The 20,287-nt window shown below is 47.7% G+C and overlaps 3 protein-coding genes across 8 annotated transcripts in view; 1 reads left to right on the top strand and 2 right to left on the bottom strand.

The window, feature by feature from the left end:
• Nucleotides 1-887: 887 nt before the first annotated feature.
• RPP21 (ribonuclease P/MRP subunit p21) lies at nt 888-2,805 on the bottom strand. Of its 2 annotated transcripts, none has more exons than XM_047797630.1 (5): nt 2,654-2,805; nt 2,477-2,577; nt 2,297-2,379; nt 1,171-1,296; nt 888-1,027 (listed from the first exon to the last, which is right to left on the bottom strand). In XM_047797630.1, the coding sequence occupies exons 1-5, from the start codon at nt 2,708-2,710 to the stop codon at nt 930-932; spliced, it is 465 nt and encodes a 154-aa protein (XP_047653586.1). In that variant the 5' UTR covers nt 2,711-2,805; the 3' UTR covers nt 888-929. The 2 variants fall into 2 exon arrangements, with proteins under 2 accessions (XP_047653586.1, XP_047653587.1); XM_047797631.1 differs by having other exon boundaries at nt 2,477-2,553.
• Nucleotides 2,730-20,065, bottom strand: TRIM39 (tripartite motif containing 39). 5 transcript variants are annotated; one of them, XM_047797605.1, is made up of 8 exons: nt 19,843-19,936; nt 16,781-17,240; nt 15,402-15,497; nt 9,141-9,371; nt 7,936-7,958; nt 7,256-7,371; nt 5,677-6,227; nt 2,730-2,814 (listed from the first exon to the last, which is right to left on the bottom strand). In XM_047797605.1, the coding sequence occupies exons 2-7, from the start codon at nt 17,231-17,233 to the stop codon at nt 5,680-5,682; spliced, it is 1,467 nt and encodes a 488-aa protein (XP_047653561.1). In that variant the 5' UTR covers nt 17,234-17,240; nt 19,843-19,936; the 3' UTR covers nt 2,730-2,814; nt 5,677-5,679. The 5 variants fall into 5 exon arrangements, with proteins under 5 accessions (XP_047653561.1, XP_047653558.1, XP_047653560.1 ...); XM_047797602.1 differs by lacking the exons at nt 2,730-2,814; nt 19,843-19,936 and adding exons at nt 18,573-18,676; nt 19,144-19,704 and having other exon boundaries at nt 4,192-6,227; XM_047797604.1 differs by lacking the exons at nt 2,730-2,814; nt 19,843-19,936 and adding an exon at nt 19,951-20,065 and having other exon boundaries at nt 4,192-6,227.
• Nucleotides 19,980-20,287, top strand: part of LOC125136809 (BOLA class I histocompatibility antigen, alpha chain BL3-7-like) — a 41,685-nt gene continuing 41,377 nt past the window's right edge. The window contains exon 1 of the mRNA XM_047797610.1: nt 19,980-20,064. The gene's annotated coding sequence lies outside the window, so the exon portion shown is untranslated. The remainder of the gene's footprint in view (nt 20,065-20,287) is intronic.

Here is a 20,287-nt window from a genome sequence, read left to right as displayed (position 1 = left end):
AGAATCTTATAGAAGAAACCCAGAGATTGGGAAAGACCCAAAATGAAGTGGTCCTGGAGAATCTGAACCCTCCCTTTGCCAACCTCACCCAAACTTTTTTTCTTCATTTAAACAGAGCATCAGGAGTTCCCATCATAGCTCACTGGAAACGAATCTTACTGGCATCCATGAGAAGGCAGGCTCGATCCCTAGCCTCGCTCAGTGGGTTAAGGATTCGGCATTACTGTGAGCTGCGGTGTAGGTCACAGATGCGGCTCAGATCCCGAGTTGCTGTGGTTGTGGTATAGGCTGGCAACTACAGCTCCGATTGGACCCCTAGCCTGGGAACCTCTATGTATTACGGGTGCGGCCCTAAAAAGACAAAAGACAAAAACAAAAAAACAAAAAACACAAACAAAGCATCAGGGGAGTTCCTGTTGTGGCTCAGTGGTAATGAACCCCGCTAGGATCCATGACAACTCGGGTTTGATCCCTGGCCTCACTCAGTGGGTAAAAGGACCTGGCATTGCTGTGAGCTGTAGTGTAGGTCAAAGACTCGGCTTGGATCCTGTGTTGCTGTGGCTTTGGCTGTTGCTGGGCTGCCCTAGCCCTAGGAAGGCTTGCACCCTTACAGGCAACCCTGGAGCCTGAGCTCCAGATGTGGCACGGCACTGAGGAAGCAGGTGTGGAGGGGCACTGCTGTCACGGTCCTGGAAATGGGGGCTGCTTGGTGGGGCCAAGTGGTCTATAGACATTGGCATCTCCCTGAATAGTGGGAGTGTGAGGATGATCAAGACAAAGGACAAAAAGAACAAAGAAGAGGTTAGCTGGTGACAGAGAAATACAGACAGAAACAGAGAAAAATGGAGTTCAGAGCTTAAGTACTCACAGAACAGAATCACGCAAAGTTAAACAGAATTAAAGTTTATTTGGAAGGTAGAGTAAATCCATCACTGGTGACTGGAGCTCTGAGGCTGCACTTTCTCCTCAGGAAGGTGGGCTGGGATGGGGTTGGCTGTGTTTGGCTGGGGCTGTGGTGGTATGGGATCTGAGTAGATGAGCAGAATTAATTTTTTAAGCCTTGGCACCTTTCACACCAACCCAGAACTCACCTACATGTCCTTAGCAGCTCTATGTTACCCACCGCTTCAACGCCCAGAAGGTACCCCCATTTCCTTTACCACCTCTCACCTGTCTGGCTCCCTAGCTGGGCCTCAGGCCGGTCGCCCCAGAGCAGATGCCTAGGATCGTTGAGGAACCGCTGGCTGCGCTGGCATGTTAGGCAGGTCTGTACAGTCCAGCGCTGACCCTTGCAGCCTGGGGTGCATGTGGGGAAAAGAGAGTGTCCAGGTTTAGGAAAAGAAAAGGTCTCCTGTACCCAGTTTTGCCTCCACTGTTCTCCAGTAGGGATTCCATCCCCTCTGTACTTTGCATACACATTTGATGGTGTCAGGTCCCTGCATAAACGCTGTCAATTTCTTGGTGCCCTTTAAGATAAAATCCAAACTCCTTAACAAGATTCTTCAGGTCTGCCCTGTTTCCCTCTCCAGCCTCATGTCTTGCCTTTGCCCACCTCAAACTCCAGCCTCCTGAGCTTGGAGGACCACAAGCTCTTTGGTCTGAGGTCTAACAAATACCCAGGATTTCCATTTCCCACTCCCTTCGCTTATAATGAACCTCACCATCAGTAGTTGAAGTAACTTGTATACTAGTCCCCCAATTAAAGCATTTTCTATGCTATTCTATTTTCTTTTTCATGCCTCACCTGTGGCTTATGCGAAGTTCTCCTGCTAGGGGTTGAATCAGAGTTGCAACCGAGGCCTACACCACAGTCACGCAGGATCGGAGCTGCATCTGCGACCTACACCCTAGCTTGGGGCAACGCTGGATCCTTAACTCCCTGAGAGAGGCCAGGGATCGAACCCGCATTCTCACGGACACTAACCCGCCGAGGCACAACGGGAACTCTATTTCTATGCTATTCTAATTGTTTCTGTCTTACTTTGCCCCATCACACTCTAGAGCAATGACTGACACATCTCAAAAAATAACAGTTGAATGAATAAATGAAGATGGGAAGCATGTCTTCCAGGTGCCAAATAACATCTATTATCACGCACGGGCGAGGCGCCTCTCAAGGCAACATCATTTCTCTACTGCCCAGACCTAGTCTATCCAGGCGGAGTTAATTTAACTCAGAGCTAGAGAAAGCCTCCGCCGCCATATCCCACAGCTGGCACCCATTTAAACCGGGGAAGGAGCCTTGCCCTCCCCTCCCCCAGCCCACGGACATTCCCCAGCAGAAGGGAGTACTCACGTCGCTGGCGCTGGGTGCAGGTCAGGCCCGGAATGAGGAGGGAAGAGCAGCCACGGCAGAGGGTCCTCTTCACCGAGGGGTCCCTGGAGGCGGAAGTGGATGATGGTCTAGGCGCCTGCTCTCTCCCTCCCGCCCTTCCCTGGACTCGCCCACCGCCGTCGGGCTTCGTGCCCCTCTCACCGCCGCAAGACGAGCCGCTTCGCTATGGTCCTCTCCGTGTGGCAGTAAAACCTCGCTAGCGCCTGGTTCTCCGGGTCCTGCGCGAGAATGCAGTGGGCGGCCTGAGGGACGGAGCCGTCACTGGGGGCCCGCCACCCTGGACCACTTCCGTACGCGCGGGCTGCGACGCAGACTCACCTGGTACAGGAAGCTGAGTCTCTGGAAGGCCTCGCGGTCCTTCACCTGCCCCGCCATCCACTCCGCGCGCCACAGCTCCGCACCCTAAAGTTCACAGGCCCCACTCTTGGAGGTAGCCCCGCCCTGGGCGTCCGCGCAAAGCCTCCTGGGAAGTGTAGTTCCTGGGGGCCGTGGGAATTCCTCAATCCGGCGCCACCGTGCGGCCACACAAACCCATCTAATTGCAAACCCACCTGCTGCGGGTAATCCAAACCAGGGGGTATCTATGTTTTGCTTTGTCTCCGCCCCCAACAACCCCGCCCCGCCCCAGCCACAGCAACATGGGATTCGAGCCACGTCTGCGACCTACGCTACAGCGTAGCAAGGACGGAGCCCCCCCCAACCCACTGAGCGAAGCCAGGGATCAAATCTGCATCTTCATGAATACTAGTCACATTCATTTCCGCTGAGCCACAAGGGAACTCCTTGGCTTCCTTTTAGTCTTCCTCATGCCCACGATAATATTAGGTAAAGACTGGAGAGACCAGTGGAGCCAGAGAAAATCTTAAACTGCTAAACATTTTCAGGACAGAAGACTGGTCTCTTTGTGCAGGTAGGTTGGGGAGATGGTTATGCACAATTCATACCCAGCTACTTCCTGCCCTATGCTCCTGAAGCCAAAGGCAGATGGCCTGGAAGATCTACAGACTAAAGGAGTGGGTTATATACTCAAAAGAAGCACTGGCGCCAGTGGTGGGGAAGCTGGAAAGAGTCGAGAGGGCAGTGGAGGTAGGGAAGAGGGCTCCTGGCCTTCAGAAAGCCCAGCTTACTCCCAATCTTTTCCACTTAAAGAAACACACTTCCTGTCATGCCGTGCTGGACACGCAGTAGGGGAGAGTACAGGAACATGTCAACAATACCCCCTGTCCCCCAGCACAGACATATATAATGCTTCATATCCCTCCCCTTGCCTTGACTCTGTTTGCTATTGGACATCATATGTTTACCTCTGTTTCATAGTTAATAATCACTGTGTCCTGAGGTTTAGATGTAGAGCCACAGAACAGGAATAATCCCTGATAGGGAGAGGGCAGCCCAAGTCAGGGGAGGATGAGAGTTCTCTCTTCTCTCAACCCCCGTCAGGCTGGATAGGGAACCAGGCCTCCAGCTTGAAGGAAATGGCTGAAATTTCCTCTTGGATAAGTTTCAGAACAGTCCCCAGACTCAAATGAGGAGTATTCTTTAAAAGGCTCGGTGGAAATGAACCTGACTAGTATCCATGAGGGGGGTTCGATCCCTAGCCTCGCTCATTGGGTTAAGGATCTGGTGTTGCTGTGGCTATGATGTAGGCTGACAGTTGCAGTTCCGATTCAACCCCCAGCCTGGGAACCTCCATATGCAGCAGGTGTGGTCATTTAAAAAAAAAAAAAGGTACATGCCCAGGCTCATCCCAGATTGCGACAAATCACTGAGGGTGGGCCCAGGAACATGCATTTTTAACACCAAGGACTCGTATACATCAACAGAAGCTGTCATCAAATTACCACACGACACAGAGATCACTTCAGTGGATCCTTTGTTCCATATTTTGTTTTACCAACCAAAGCATCTTGCCACAAAGAACCACAGTCAAGGCACAAAGGTAAGAGGAGAGTCTGGACAAAGTCCTGTTGAGGTGGTAGGAGGAGCTGAAATGCCCTCAATAAACTGCAGTTTCTTATCCTAATCTTCAGTGAACCCCTGATTACCCAAGTAGCAGATAATCCAGTCATTTTAGTTTGGTTTGGCATGCATTGCTTTACCTTTTTTGACAACATATGTACCCTACAGTTTGTTTATTTTGGCCTAACATAAAAATGACTTACATTCTCTGATAGGAGAAATGGCAAAAGGTGAAGGATGGCAACAAACAAGCAAAAAAATTGGCTCTTGTGAACACTAGTTCCAGGCCATATGCACACAGGCCAAAGGAAGTTGCCTATCTGGCCCTTCCCTATACATACCACCCCCTTCTACCCTGTCCCAGGGTGAGGAAGACTCCATTTTCTTTCCCCCGTCCAGCTTGGACACCTTAGCCAGGTAACAAGGCTGACAACTTGGGAGCAGCTACTCAGTAGCATTCTTTAAGGCAGGGGCTTTGGATAGGAATACTTTTCTCTTTCCTCTAATACCTGACTCTCTCCTTTCCAGGTTGGGAAAGCAGTGAAGGGGTAGACACGTCTTGCAGGAGCTCCTGCACCTTGCCTCTCCAGATGAGCAAGGTAACAGCTCTTAGAGACGAGCAACTACAAGGAGGCAGGTGATAAGCCAGCTCTGCTGAAGGCTGAGGCAGAGACCTGGGTTCTCTTTCTTCCCCGCATTCCTACCTCAGTCAGTCCTACCCATGATGGCAACCAAAGCCACTCTTCTCTTCAGCAGTCTTTAGGAATCTGTTTCTTTAGCCCCCTTTCCTAACCTTCTTTCTTAAGTTTTTTTTTTTAACCTTCTAGCTTTTTTTTTTTTTTAAAACCTTCTTTCTAACCTTGATGCCCAATCTCTGCCCTGAACAAAACTCCTCAACTTCTAGACCCACGAGAGCAACTGTCATTCAACTTAATTTCAGTCTAGAGGTACAGAGACCCCTGTGATCTTCCTAAAGAAACCAGACCATTCTGGGTCAAAGAACCCCCTAAAAGGATGTACAGGGGTTTTGGTTTCCTCCTCTGATTTGAGCAAGTCAGACCCTCCCATAGACTTGTTGTTTCTGGAAAAGCCTCTCCTTCCTTCCCAACCCATCCTGTGCAACAGAAAACCTGATGGACTTCAGGGGCGACAACCCCCTGGGAACCAGCTCCCCACCCTGACAGTTAGGAGGGAGACACAGCGTGCTCTCGTCCCAGCCCAGTCCTACCTACTCCTCCACATAAACCATTCTAGAAACCATGGTGTTCTCCCAGATGGTTCAGGACTGGAACCAGCAGACATGAAGACGCTCCAGCAGGTCACAGGAAGGAAGGCCCGTAGCTCTTGACCCTGCCTCACCCTGATTATTCCCATGTCCCTACCTGTCACTCCCAATCTGTTGGGGGTCTGATGGTCAATGGTGCAGCATTCTTCCGACCAGCCCGGATGCCTGGGTAGAAGAGGGGCCAAAGTTTTTCAGTAAAAGTATCGGTGAAGGTGTAGATGTGAGAGCGGTCTGTGACGTTATAAAAAGACAGTGTGCCGGCCTCATAGTCTAGGAATATGCCCACCCGCTTGGGTTTCACCTTGATGTGCAAAGGGGTAAAAGGCGTGGTGGTGGCTGCATACTTGTCGCCGTTCCACAGCCGCACCCGCCAGTAGCCAGTCTCAGGGAGTGGGGTCAGCTCGCCCTTCCGGCTCACAGAGTCCCGGCACACACCCACGGCCCAGTGGGTCTTGTCGCCCACCTCCACCTCCCAGTAGTGTCGACCTGAGGTGAAGCCCTCAGTGGCCAGGACGCAAGGGTAGAAGGTGAAACGCCGCGGTGTATCAGGGAGATCCCGGAGTCTCGTCTCCACAAACTTGACGCTCTTACGGTCCTCCGACAGGACTAGGTTAGGATGAGCAGTCTCAGGGTCCAGGGTCACATCCGCTGGCGGGAGAAGCCAGAGTGGGGAGCTAGATGAGGACGGGAATAGCTAAACGCCCCTGCCTCACTCTCCAGCCTGCCTTTACAGAGCCTGCTCCCTGCAAGGCCCCAGAACCCCATGGTTTGATTTTCTCACTCCTTGGTGTCACCTAAGGGAGGGGAGGGGGGGACAATGGCTTCACTTCTCATCCTGGCCCTAAAATAAACAGAATGATCTCCTAACTCTGAAAGGGCTGGCGGTTTGGGCTGCTGCCTGGTCCTCTGGCCATCCCCCTGACATCATCATCCATCTCACTGTGTGGAGAAGCTCAAGGCACAGTCCCAGGGCCAGAGAGAACAGAAAATGTTAAGATGGATACAGAACAAGACAGCATTATAGGCCAGTGATGGGGTGACCACGTGTCTGTTTTCCTGGAATAGCCTGGCTTATGATCATTTTCCAAGTAAGCATAGTGAGAGGGGACCAGTTTAGGCAAATTATTTAACCTCTCTGGCTCCCTACTGAGAAAAGTATGAGGCTAAAAGGAGATGACACCTGAGGCTCTTCAATTTTTTCTTTTCTTTCCTTTTCTTTTTAATTAATTAATTAATTATTATTTTGTCTTTCTGCCTTTTTCCAGGGCTGCTCCTATGGCATATGGAGGTTACCAGGCTAGGGGTCCAATCGGAGCTACAGCTGCCAGCCTACACCACAGCCACAGCCACGCAGGATCCGAGCTGCATCTGCAACCTACACCACAGCTCACGGCAACGCTGGATCCTTAACCCACTGAGCAAGGCCAGGGATCGAACCCGCAACCTCATGGTTCCCAGTCAGATTTGTTTCCGCTGCACCACGAAGGGAAGTCCGAGGCTTCTCACTTAGAGTTGTGACTCAGAGTGAGATTGAAAGCCCGGTACAGGTGGGTGTGGATATGGGCATGAAAAGGGACAGAAGGGAAGGGATAACTGAAGCCCAGAGAAAGCAGGACCTAAAGACTTTCTTCTCTCTGCTGATTCCCTCTGCTAGTTTCCTTTTGGGAACAACTCACCAATTAGCTGTTTAAGGATTTTCCTTAGGGCAAAGTACTGTCGGGGGAAATTGCTGAAGTTCTTTTCCAGCTCTATTGACACTGAAGTCACCTCCATGGTCTTCACCTTCTCACATCTAGGAGGGATGGGGAGATAGGGGAAGAAAGGGCAGGGTCAGGGGAAGCTCCAGCTTAGTGAGTTTTCAGATGTTGTCATCTCTAGGGAGAAACTAAAATTCTCCATCCCCCCACTTTCCTTCTCCTCCCTCAAGACAAGTATTTGCTTGTTGCTTTCTTTTGCCCATCTATGGAAAGCCATGTGGTCCCTTGGACAGACCATTATTGTGTGAATGAGTCTTAGAACTTTTTGAAAGGATTGTTATATTTCATGCAAATAGGTAATCACCCCCCTCCCCCAAGCCCCTTCCTCCTTCCATCTTGTTTGGACACATTTTCACCCACAGGCCCAGGTAGAATCTTGGTATCTACCTTAACAAGGAAGTCCTGATGGTCAAAGGGAAACAGTAAGGGGCTAGTACTCCCGATGATCTGCTCTCTGCTCCATGGACACAATAAACCTTCTTCCATATCCTACCCAGATGCTGCATGATATTCCCATCCATACTCCCCCAACTCCTCATTGCAGCCCTACTCTTGAAGCCAAGACCTAACTCACTCGAAGAGATACAAGAATCACTTACTTTTCCAGGGTACTTTTGACATCCTAGAGGAAGGAGAAAAGAAAGCAGTATTGGTCCCGGTGGTCAAGGGTCCTAAAGGCACAAGGTTCCCCTCCTCCCAAACGTTTTAGATCTATTAAATAGGCATGAGGCAAACTAAGGGTCTCAATGCAAGAGGAAGAACTCCAGAGGGACCCAAGCACATCTCTCCCGACCTACCCCCCACTTTCAACTCTCAGTCATCATGACGCTTGGTAACTGGTATCACTTCCACACAGTCTCTTGTGTGTTTGTCTTTGCTCTTCAAGGACACTGGGAGCTCAATGCTAGGGACAGGGATTGTGTCTGCTCTTTACTCTGTCCCCCAAGTACCAACCACACACCTGTCTCCTTGAGGATCAGTACAGATAGTTCCAGACTGCTGGCACAGGGACGAATCACACTCTCCCATTGTGGTTTGTATCCCTCGTCTGGCATTGGTTAATAAATATTAAACAACTGTGCGCCAATCCTGATTTGTGAATACTTGGGGTCCAGAAGACAAAGAAGACAAATCTCTGCCCCCCAAGGATTTCCCAGTTTAATGTGGAAGGCAGAACACACATACATGAAAGGACACGAGAATAAATACCAAGCAATATATAACATGCAGATAAATGTACAACGAAGCCTTACTTATTCAAATGCTGGCAATGTGATCTCTAAGATAAGAAATATGTTTCCTACAGCCTTGCTAACATCATTCATTTGCTTAAGAAAACAGATTATTTCAAACATTTTAGAGGTACTATTTACATATTAAAAGCAATATATTACTTATACATTATTTCAAGTGTCCTTCAAACTTTGTTTCTATTCTGAGTACTAAGTAGATCACGTTCCAGGACTTAAAAGTAATGGTTACTGCATTTACACAATTTTTAATGCATAGTTTTTTCACTAATTCAGACTAGACTACTCTCCTCTCAAAAGAGTGAATTTTTTCTTTGGTACAGGTGAAGCACATAATTGTTGGCAAGACATTAAGGGCACAGAAATGATCAGAAGGGGACGGGAGAAATCAGAGAAGCCTTTCTGTAGAGAAAGATCCTTTGAGTATGTCTGGAGGACAGAACTGGAATTTAGAGAGGCAGAGCGGAGGAGTGAGCACTGCAGGCCTGCCGAAGGGCCTGTGCAAAGCTAGGCTGCGCTCTGCCTGAGGGGCTATGCAGGGGCAAAGGTCGAACCTTAAGCATCTCGAAGCCCGACTGTAAGCACTTGCCCTCCACCTCTGCAGCCAAGTGGGCCAGGTCCCGGCGCTTGTCTCCAAGGTGAGCAGCGTTTTCTCGGAGGCGCTGAAGAATGTCCTGTTCCTCCTCCTCCAGTCGTGAAAGCAACACCTGCTGCTCTTCATCCAGCCGCCGATGAAGCTCTTCAAATTCCTTTAGGATCTGCTGTCGGCGACTCTCCACTAGTCTCTGAGGACAGGGGAAGGGTGTTATGTTTAACAGGGCCAGGGTGGCATAGGTGCCTTTCGCACCCACCATGTGCATAAATTCACACAGACTTCCAGTGTCACTGGAAAGAGCTTAACAGGACACTCATGTTTCTCCCCACTGGAATTTCCTTCTGTAAAGAATGGCTCCATCCCCACTGTCTCCCCTACTGATGACTTGGGAGTGAAGACCACTTGGAAAGTTAAAAAATAAACCAATGTTGGAGTTCTCATCGTGGCTCAGTGGAAATGGATCCGACTAGCATCCATGAGGACGCAGGTTCGATCTCTGAGTTAAGGATCCAGCATTGCCGTGAGCTGTGGTGTTGGTCACAGACTTGGCCTGAATCTGGCGTGGCTGTGGCTGTGGCGGAGGCCAGCAGCAACAGCTCCTATTGGGCCCCTAGCCTGGGAACCTCCATATGCCGAGGGTTCAACCCTAGAAAAGACAAAAAAAAAAAAAAAGGAGGAGTTCCCATTGTGGTACAGCAAAAATGAATCTGACTAGGAACCATGAGGTTGCGGGTTTGATCCCTGGCCTCGCTCAGTGGGTTAAGGATCTGGCATTGCTGTGAGCTGTGGTGTAGGGGAGAGACGCGGCTCGGATGTGGCATTGCCGTGGCTCTGATGTAGGCCGGCAGCAATAGCTCCAATTAGACCCCTAGCCTGGGAACCTCCATGTGTCACAGGTGCAGCCCTAAAAAGACAAAAAAACAAAAAAAAAAAGGTTAAAAAAAATTTTATGAGGAGTTCCCGTTGTAGCTCAGCAGATTACAAACCCCACTAGCAACCATGAGTTTTTGGCCTTGCTCAGTGGGTTAAGGATCTGGTGTTGCTGTGGCTGTGGTGTAGGCTGGCAACCACAGCTCTGATTCAACCCCTAGCTTGGGAACTCCCAAATATTGTGGATATGGCCCTAAAAAATACATATACTTATTAAATTAACTTCCAAAAAAACTGTACTTTTATGTTTTAGTAAAAAAAAATTCAAGACATAACAACTCAATAATAGGGAGTTCCTGTTGTGGCTCAGCAGAAATGAATCTGACTAGTATCCATGAGGATGCAGGTTTGATCCTTGGTCTCTCTCAGTGGGTTGGAAAGCCGGCATTGCTCTGGGCTGTGGTATAGGTCAGATGAGGCTCAGATCCTATGTTGCTGTGGCTGTGGTGCAGGCTGACAGCTGTAGCTCCAATTTGACCCCTAGAGGGAACTTCCATATGCTGTGGGTGTGGCCCTAAAAAGATAAAAAAGAAAAAAGAAAAAAAAAAAGAACTCAATAATATCATGACACCTACTACCTCAGAGATCAGAATACCTCTGCTATTCCCTAAAGTTCTAGCTAATGCCATTGGCCAAGAAAAGGTAAGTACAAATACTGGCAAGTGAAAGACTGTCATCATTTCTACACTGCAAGACATCTACTTGATAAAAACCTGAGAAACAACTGGTAAAGTATCACAATTAGTAAGATTTTAGTAATGGATCATTATAAAATATAAATGTAGATTTCAGGGCTGAACCTGTTTAGTAACAGTTTCAAGTCACTCAGAGACTGACAGTTTCTGCCCCAGGAACAGGTTATAGAAGTTTGCTAGTAATTAGTTGCTTGAAATTTGAAACACGTTTTCTTTCCGTTAAACCTCTAACGTTCCTGAAATTGGATAATATGGGACCCTTTCTGAGAGTTATCAGCAGGCACATCCTCCCCTGTGCACCCCCACTGCAACAAGAGGTATCTCCCCAAAGGATTCCCCAAGTATTAGAGGACTGATTCAGCTCAAGAGAGAAGGAAAGTGAGAAGCAGAGACTGAGACTCTGGAAGGAGGAAGTGGCTATGGACTGGAAGGCAGGGCTGAGGGTAAATAGAAAGTGGGCCTCAAAAGACTGTATTTCTGGATTTCAAGCTAGTTCCCAACAGAGACTGACTATAGCTCCAGTCCGAGAGCTGCTTGCTCCTCCCCATTCCACTGCTGCCTCCTCAGGAGCACATGGGGATAAAAAAATATTCTCACACTTACCCTGAAGTAAAACACATCCTTAAACAAGCAAACACACACCTCCCGCCACCCATTTTTCCTGTGTGTGTGTGTTTAGGGCTTATGTATGGGTAGTACCTAGGATTCATAAATGTGGTAAAAAGGAGGCAAAGGGGTCTCATATAATCCCATAATCCCTTCTCTCTCTTTTTTTCCCCTCTATATTTGTAGGGCAGTGGTTCCTAATCGGGTGTTACCTTCCTCTAGGGATATACAGGGATGTTTTGGAAACAGGGAAATTTTGTTTGCATGACTGGGGATGCTCCTGAAAGGATGCTAACACTCCTCCAACGTGTGAGGCCACCCAGCAAGATGATCTGCACCATTTTCTCTAGTCCTGCTGGATATTAAAAAACGAGTCCTGGACTTGAAGGCCTGTGCTTTCGTTGTTGGCCGCACCTGTGGCACATGGAAATTCCGGGGCCAAGGACTGAACCAGGGGTGCCACTTTATAAATAACACAGAGTAATTTGTATATGGTTTTAATATACCTGAATTTGTTAGGAATAGGTGAAAAATCATTAAAATTACATATTTTTTAGAACTTTACTAAAAGTTATTTACCATTTTGAAAAACTGTTATCAACAGCCAAACTTCTTGTGGCATTTGAGTCAACATTACTACACAATTACCTCAGTGTAAATTTGTATTTGTTGCATTGTTGATGATGGTACAAGGATAAAACTACATTGTAGTATCTTTCCCAAATATTCACACACTAGATTTTGTTATAAATTCCTCTTATTTTGTTATGTCATATTTGGGCATGACGGCCTCCTTAAAAATCATGTGGATATCGAGTTCCCATCGTGGCACAATGGAAACAAATCTGACTAGGAACCATGAGGTTGCAGGTCTGATCCCTGGCCTGGCTCAGTGGGTTAAGGATCCGGTGTTGCCTGTGGTGTAGATCATAGGCTCGGCTCTCGTTGCTCCGGCTGTGGTGTAGGCTGGCAGCTATAGCTCTGATTAGACTCCTAGCCTGGGAACCTCTGTGGCCCTAAAAAAAAAAAAAAAAAAAATGCAGATAGGCTACTTTATCCATAATTTTCATTTCTGCATGGTTAATTACGAATTATTTATTTCTAAAAGAGTTTATGTGTCTGGAGGTGGGCATGAGGGAGAGAAAGGAGAATTCAAAAGGTCTCTGAAGGAATGTTGCTGGTTGGTTGATAGTTTCAGAGACCATTGAAATGATAATTTACATTTTAAAAAGACACTACAGTTCTGTTCAAGCATTTAGCACATTTAAAAAATTTTTATTCTTCTCTCCATTCTTTTCCTTTAAGAAGGTGATCAACAGGAAGAAGAAAGCTAATAACCAGGGAATAAGCTTTATTTTCACATATTTCCTTAGGTAACCCTCCAAAAGGACAAAGAACTTTTTTCGAAATGAACTAATTTTTCAAAATTAGTTCAAGTTTTAAAAAATTCAAATGCTTGTTTGTTAAAATGTATAAAGCACCAAGGTAATACTTAGTAATACTGAATAATACTTACTTCTTGTTGAAATGTTGTCATTGTTTTAAAAAAGTTAGTGTTTCTACTAATTTCAAACCTGTGTTTAATTTTTTGTGGTCCCTAAATATCAACTCCAAAAACGACTCATTATTTCTTCTAGAAATCTTTTTTCTTTCTCGCTCTTTTTCTTTTTTTTGGCTGTGCCCGAGGCATATGAAAATTCCAGGGCCAGGGAATAAATAAGCGCAGCAGTAACCCAAGCCACTGAAATGACAGCACCAAATCCTTAACCTGCTGCACCGCAGAAGAGCCCCTCTTCTGGAAGTCCTTGATGAGGTTAAGTTTCTACACTGTCTCCTTATGAATTTGCAACTGTGCTTTTTGTGCTATGTCATTTCTATTTTCTCCACTTGACTATAAGCTGAAGGACGGTAGGGACTGTGTTTTTGCTCATCGTTGTTCCCCAGTATCAAAGACAGGGTTTGGCCTATACTAGACTGCTTAGTAAATATTTATTTGTTCGTTTTGGGTTTTTTTTGGTCTTTTTAGTGCTGCTCCTGTGGCATAGAGGTTCCCAGGCTAGAGGTGGAATCGGAGCTGCAGCTGCTGGCCTACACCATAACCACAGAAATGCCAGATCCAAGCCACATCTTCAACCTACACCACAACTCATGGCTGTGCCAGATCCTTAACCCACTTAGTGAGGCCAGGTATTGAACCCATGTCCTCATAGATATTAGTCAGGTTCATTACTGCTGAGCCATGATGGCAACTCCTTAGTAAATATTTATTGATTCATGTAGCATTAGTGTCCCTGGTAATTCTCTGATGGCCTAGTGGGTTGAGGCTCCTACATTCTCACCACTGAGATTCTGGCTGCTGCTGTGCTGTAGGTTTGATCCCTGGCCCAGGAATTCCCACATACTGCCTGTGTGGCAAAAAAGGAAAAAAAACAAAACAAAAAACAACCACAACAAAAAAAAAAAAACAAGAGAGAACCTGAAATAAATGTTGCAACTCACTCACATTAAAAAAAGAAAAAAAAAAAAGAATTTGCATCCCTGGTTTTGCCACACACTGGCTATATGATCTTGGACTAGTCACTTATCAAGTTCTGTTTCCTCCTGTGTAAACTGGGGATAACAATACTTACCTTACAGGGTCTCTAAGTTCACTCTTGCCAAATATGACTTCCTGGACTCCCTTCTTCTTATCTTGTACCTTCTCTACGTCCCATTTGAGCCAAGTCTAGCCTGAATTCTTAGAACTTCAATCCGGGCAGAACTCTAAGACCTAACACAATCCTGAAAGTTTGGAATGTCTTGGACACCTAATGAATTAATGCTCAGGGCTCAATAAATACTAGTTATTATTACTGCTACTATTAATACATGTCTCACTGTCCAATAGAAGAAATAGGACAGATACCAAAATACCATGCTACAAATACGTTAATGCTATGGAAGAGATGCAAAACTGTATGCAAATTAAAAGAGCTAATTTCTAAAGGTTCCGGAAAGGCTACATAAGCAGTGATTTTCACCGATAGGATCCTACAGTAGAGGATGGGGAGAGGAAGACTATCCTAGAAACTAACCTCATCTAGCATTTTTTTTTTGTCTTTTTGCTTTTTCTTTGGGCCGCTCCCACGGCATATGGAGATTCCAGGCTAGGGGTCTTATCGGAGCTGTAGCCGCTGGCCTACGCCAGAGCCACAGCAACGCGGGATCCGAGCCACGTCTGCAACCTACACCACAGCTCACGGCAACGCCGGATCATTAACCCAATGAGCAGGGCAGGGACGGAACCCGCAACCTCATGGTTCCTAATCGGATTCGTTAACCACTGCGCCACGACGGGAACTCCTCATCTAGCATTTTTGAGTTTACTTGAGTTAAGAGAATGTGTCTAGAGGTTACTGGGCAGCTCCTCCATCCTTCCTCCCGAGTGCATCTTCCACATTCTTCTTGCCTCAATCCCTCTAAGAAACTTCTATCCCTGCCCACTCAGCAGAGAGCCTTTTCCCCTGCCTTACAAAGAAAAGGAGACCAACAGGCATGAACTCCCTCAACTCCACAGATATAAGATATTCTGTCCTTCACCTCTTCCATCTTTCTCAATACTTAATCCATGACAATTAATCTAAGTACAATGTTTAATGACAATCAAGCTTAATAAAAATACCATCGTTTCTGAGACAACAGCATTTTTCTTTTCTTTCTTTTTATGGCCGCATATAGAAGTTCCTGGGCCAGGGACTGAATCTCAGCCACAGCTGCAACCTAACACCACAGCTGTGGCAACGATGAATCCTTAATTCACTGCACCGGGCCAGGGATTGAACCCTTGCTGCCTCAGAGACAACGAGGGATCCTTAACCCACCATGCCACAGCGGGAGCTCCGAGAATAGCATTTTTCTAAGGAACCAGAACTGGGGGGGTTAAATAATGTGTGTGGTTAATGTTTGGTTAACTGCCTGTAGAGCAGCCCAAATGGATCTCCTGCCTTTACCTTGAGTTCGCCAGGCTTCTTCTCCTCAGAGGACTTGCAGCGGGTGATCTCCTGTAGCTTCTGCTCCAGGGGCTCCAGGCACTTCTGCAGTTTTTCCTGAGGGGTGCAAAGTGGGAGAATGGCATTTGGGATTATCTGGTACATCCTATGTTCAGAGACTAACCCATTTGTTTTAAACCATTTGTTTTGCTTCCTATCCATCTCTTACCACCTCTTGATGCAACTGCCTTGTCTGTCATTTGGGGTGTCAATTTCCTACAGGTCCCTCTTCCTGCCACCAACCTGTCTCCATATCACCTTCTTTGTTCACCAAACTTTCCTTTCACTGAATCTCAGTGTCCAGCTGTCACCAACTCTCTGTCCTTCTCCTGCCCTATTCATTTTCTTACTCACGGAACTGCCTATTACTGTCAAAGTGACCTCCTGTCCCCTGATATCTTTCTTTAAATTGTTGTCCTATCCAACTCTAACTACTTGCAAATATAATACAATCTTGATTACTTATTTTGGAAACTACCATAAAATCTTATCTCTAAGATTTTACTAATATAATTGGTCAAAGTTCTTGATAAAGTCCTAAGACATTAAAATCTCGAGTTCCTATTACTCAAACATGTATCCTGGGTCCCAGTGGTAAGTTAATCCGTATACCATGTTATCTATCATCTGGGCAAGATGCAAACAGACTGGTTCAGCTTAGCCTGGTGGAGGTCATTCTAAAGTGATGTTATCTATGCCCAATACTAGGTTAAACAAGGGGCATGTGAGCAGGAGGAAAGAATGAAGAAACCAGACTACCTTTCAGTTCTTCCTAAATTTGATCTTCTCCATGCGGTTTCATTCACTTGTGAAAAACATAATACATTCCAGGACCACACATACGCAGATGTGTTATAAAAGTCAGAGAGAAATTTTGGGATATTTCTCATTGCTTTTTTTTTGCTTTTTAGGGTCGTACCTGCAGCATATGTAGGTTCCCAGGCTGGGGGTCCAACGGAAGCTACAGCTGCTGACCTATGACACAGGTGCAGCCATGCCAGATCTGAGCCGTGTCTGTGACCTACACCATAGCTCATGGCAACACTGGATCCTTAACCCTCTGAGCAAGGCCAGGGATCAAACCTGCAACCTCATGGTTCCTAGTCAGATTCCTTTCCACTGTGCCATGATGGGAACTCCTCTCACTGCTCTTCTTCATGCCTGAGGATAACTGATCAGATGTGCTGTGTGCCTAGTGTATGTAGCTCTGAGGGGACTATGGAGTGAGGACCAGATACCGTCTTGCCCTCAGGAACTTATGATCTTCTACCCAGGGAATCTCTCACCCTCTGCGCTCCTCTCCCTTGCCCTGCATTGGCATCATGTGTCTGGTTCCCTACCTTGTACTCCTGGGTGGCATCATCCAGTGGCACAACGGTATGGGCCCGGTGAGTGTGGGAAATTGCACATATCAAACAGACAGCCTCCTGGTCCTCATAGCAGAAGAGGCTGAGGGCCTCGTGGTGCTGGGGGCAGAGGCTCTCATCTCGGATCTTCCGCTTGACAGCTTGGAGCTGCTTGGCAATTTCCACCATACTGCCCAGCTGTCGATTAGGTCGGAGGCTGCGGTAGCGGGATGTCTTTCGACAGACAGGGCAAGGGAAGTCCCTCTCTAGGTCCTCCCACCAGCGGGTGATGCAAGCTTTGCAGAAGTTGTGCCCACACTCAATGATGACAGGCTCCTTCAGATACTCCAGGCACACAGAACAACTTGCCTCCACCTGTAAGTTCTCCAGCGCCGCAGCTGTGGAGGCTGCAGAGGCCCCGGCCTCTAACAGACTTGTCTCTGCCATTATTTAACTTGAAGTTAGGAAGGGGGAAGAGGAAAGAAAAATGTTAATTGGAGGTTTAATTTTTTGGCATCCCTGACCTGACATGTACGTCCATGTTAAACGCTAACTGCAGATTTAGTCCCATCGTGGTATTTTACATCTTCTCTCCCACTAGTCAAGCTCTTTTGTTTCTCCATTTCCAAAACTTGTGACTCCCAGACATTAACTTTTTTTTTCTCTGCAGCAAACTGACATATAACCCTCAATCTCTTGTCTATTATCACTTCCTCTTGTTAGAAACAGAAGCCCCTTTCAACTTTAGCCCAAAGTACTTCTCCTGATTCTGTTTCATTCCATTTGTGTCTTAGAACCAATAGTTCCAGACCAATGAATTCCTGGTTGGACATACTTATCTTTTTTGGCTGTGCCCATGGCAGGTGGAAGTTCCCAGGCCAGGGACTGAACCAAAGCCACAGAAGTGAAAATGTCAGATCCTTAACTGGCTGAGCCACCAGAGAACTCCAACACATTTTTCTTTTTGCTTTTTAGGGCCAAACCCACAGCATATGGAAGTTCTCAGGCTACTGGTCAATTTGGAGCTACAGCTGCCGGCCAATTATACCACAGCCACAGCAACTCTGAAGCAGAGCCGCATCTGCAACCTACACCACGGCTCATGGCAATCCAAGCAAGGCCAGGGATTGAACCTGCATCTTCATGGATACTAGTAGGATTTGTGTCCGCTGCGCCACAATGGGAACTCCCCGACATATTTTTTCTAATGGATGAGAAAGGAGTTTCGGAAAGTGGAATGTGCCATAAAAGTCAAACATTAAGGTTTCTTTCTTTCTTTTCTTTTTTGGCTGCACCCGTGGCATATGGAAGTTCCCTGGGGCCAGGGATCGAATCCCAGCTGAAGCTGTGACCTATGCCACAGCTGTAGCAATGCCAGATCCTTAACCCACTACAGCACAGCAGGAACTCCTAATTAAGGTTCCTTAAGTATGCATTAAAGCCTAATGTTACAGAAGAGTTTTACTACAATAGCCCATTGGAACCTAAGCTTGATTCTCTGGCATTGTTCTCTCACTCTTTCAAACGGTAATAAATGGAGTGAGTTAGGCAAGGGTAACAACCTCTTTTTTTCAGAAGTCTGGAATTATTCTTCCTTTTAGCAGGCTAGCCTAGAGGAAGTGTGCCATCTTTTCGGAATGAAATGATTCATACAACAACTCATTTCTATTTGTGTGCATTTGGACTTTTGGAACTGCTAGAAAGTGATAAATTCATGGCAACTGTACTAGAAAGTCTATTTCTATTACTGAGCCCAGGGCAAGAACTTCTTGAAAAGATAGCTGACATGTCTATTCTAAGTATTCAGCAATGACTGGAGTCTTCTGAAATCAACATCAATAACTAATTCCTTGGATGTACTGTACCTCCAAATAATAGGTTCTGGAGTGGCTGGGAATTAAAAGTAAAGAGGCAATCAAAAACTTCCTCAAATGAAGCCTTAAAAGAATTGCAAATGCATGTAAGAGATTTATAAACCAGAAGGCTGGTCCTCTACTCCACTTAAAACATCACCACTTTTATCCACGAAAATAGTTGATTTCTCTATCCCCTTAACCCCTCCTGTGGACCCCCCCTCCCACACAGAGGACCCAAGAGAATAAATTTATTAAGTCTATGTGTTGAGAGACAAGTGGCCATGTAATGATTAGGGTTAACAATGATTATTCCTGTATATATTTATGGCACACGTGAAAAGTGTTTCATTTGGAGTAAGAACTGGTTAACTTGTTTGGACCTGAATTTCTTCCCTCAACCAGAAGTTCAGTCGGATGATTTTTTTCTACCTACAGGAATCCAACTTGGACCAGTGACTACTCCCTTTCCCTAACCTTCTAGAAATTAGGTGGTCTCCTCACCTGGGGTGAGTTAAACTGTATGCAGAATTAGGGACCAGGAAGGATCTAGAGTGGTAAAGCAGCAGCGTGAGAGATGGGGAAAAGGTTAAGGAAGCATGAGGAGAGAACTTGGAGCTACAGCAATAGTGTGGCTTTGGGTGCCTCTGGGTTGGTCATTTCTTTGCCTCTACTCCTCATATCTCAGTAGAAGGGCAAACTTCGGAAACGTTCTCGTTTTGTTTCTACCACTGTCCTGGGTCCCACCGTACGACCCTCTCCTGAGCGTGGTCCACAACTCGGTCCCACCCCCGTCTCCATTTCTCCCGCCAGATCTGGCGAAGGGGGACTGGAGAGGGGGAAAGGAAACGCCGTGGTTGGCAGGGAGGGAGGGATGCGTGTCCAGGTGAGAAGAAGGTGTGACGTGAAGGTGGGATGCCCGCCGCTATGACGCGGCCGAGACCCGCGGTGACGGCGTCAGAGTTTCACCCGGGGAGGCGAGCGGCAGCGGGACGGGGGAACGGCGGGGTAGCCAAGCAACGCCGGACGCGCTGACGTCGCCGGGGCGGCAAAACGTCCGCCCGGGCCCGAGGCGGGCGGAGGCAGCAGTGGTTACGTGCGGGGGGCCGGTGACGCAGTCGCGGGGCGCTAGGACGCGGCGTGCGCAGCCGGCCGGCGGGGGCAGGCCCCAGGGCCCGGGCGCCGCGGCGGGACAGCACCTACCTTCCCGGCTTCGGGTCCGGGAGTGCGGGGCGCGGAGCCGCCGGAGCGCTGCCTCCCTCCTTCCTCCTCCCCCCGCCCCCGCCCCGCAGCGCGACACACAATACTCGCCGGAAGCGGAAGCCACGCCGAGAGGCTCGTGTCAGTGGAAGCCGGGGTGTCGGCGGGCGGCCGCGGGAGGGCCTAGCGACGCCTGCGGAAGAAGGAGAAGGCTGGGGGATGGAGGTGAGAACCAGCAGGAGGAGTCAAGGGCGAGAAGGAACCCGGAGGGACAGGTAGCTGAAATGCGGTCGTCCAGGTGATCCGAGGAATCCTCTGGGAAAAGAATACCGCGCATGCGCGCGGCGGAGCGCTGAAGCCCATTGCCCTCAGGCGCCTATCCGCGCCCGGGTGGGCGAGACCCGGACAGGGTGAGGGCCCGGGCTCTCTCCTGGCTCGCCTAGTCCCG

The sequence above is a fragment of the Phacochoerus africanus genome, chromosome 9, assembly GCF_016906955.1.
Source record: "Phacochoerus africanus isolate WHEZ1 chromosome 9, ROS_Pafr_v1, whole genome shotgun sequence".
NCBI classification, from domain to species: domain Eukaryota; kingdom Metazoa; phylum Chordata; class Mammalia; order Artiodactyla; family Suidae; genus Phacochoerus; species Phacochoerus africanus.
This window is presented reverse-complemented; position numbering and strand designations above follow the sequence as displayed.

Coding starts and splice junctions, on each gene's coding strand:
- RPP21 (XM_047797630.1), bottom strand. CDS start 2,710: ATGGCGGGGCAGGTGAAGGACCGCGAGGCCTTCCAGAGACTCAGCTTC. Junction 2,578..2,653: donor GACTCAGCTTCCTGTACCAG/GTGAGTCTGCGT, acceptor TCCGTCCCTCAG/GCCGCCCACTGCATTCTCGC. Junction 2,380..2,476: donor AAGCGGCTCGTCTTGCGGCG/GTGAGAGGGGCA, acceptor TTCCGCCTCCAG/GGACCCCTCGGTGAAGAGGA.
- TRIM39 (XM_047797604.1), bottom strand. CDS start 17,233: ATGGCAGAGACAAGTCTGTTAGAGGCCGGGGCCTCTGCAGCCTCCACA. Junction 9,372..15,401: donor AGAAGCCTGGCGAACTCAAG/GTAAAGGCAGGA, acceptor CCCTGTCCTCAG/AGACTAGTGGAGAGTCGCCG. Junction 7,372..7,935: donor GTCAAAAGTACCCTGGAAAA/GTAAGTGATTCT, acceptor CATCCCTCCTAG/ATGTGAGAAGGTGAAGACCA.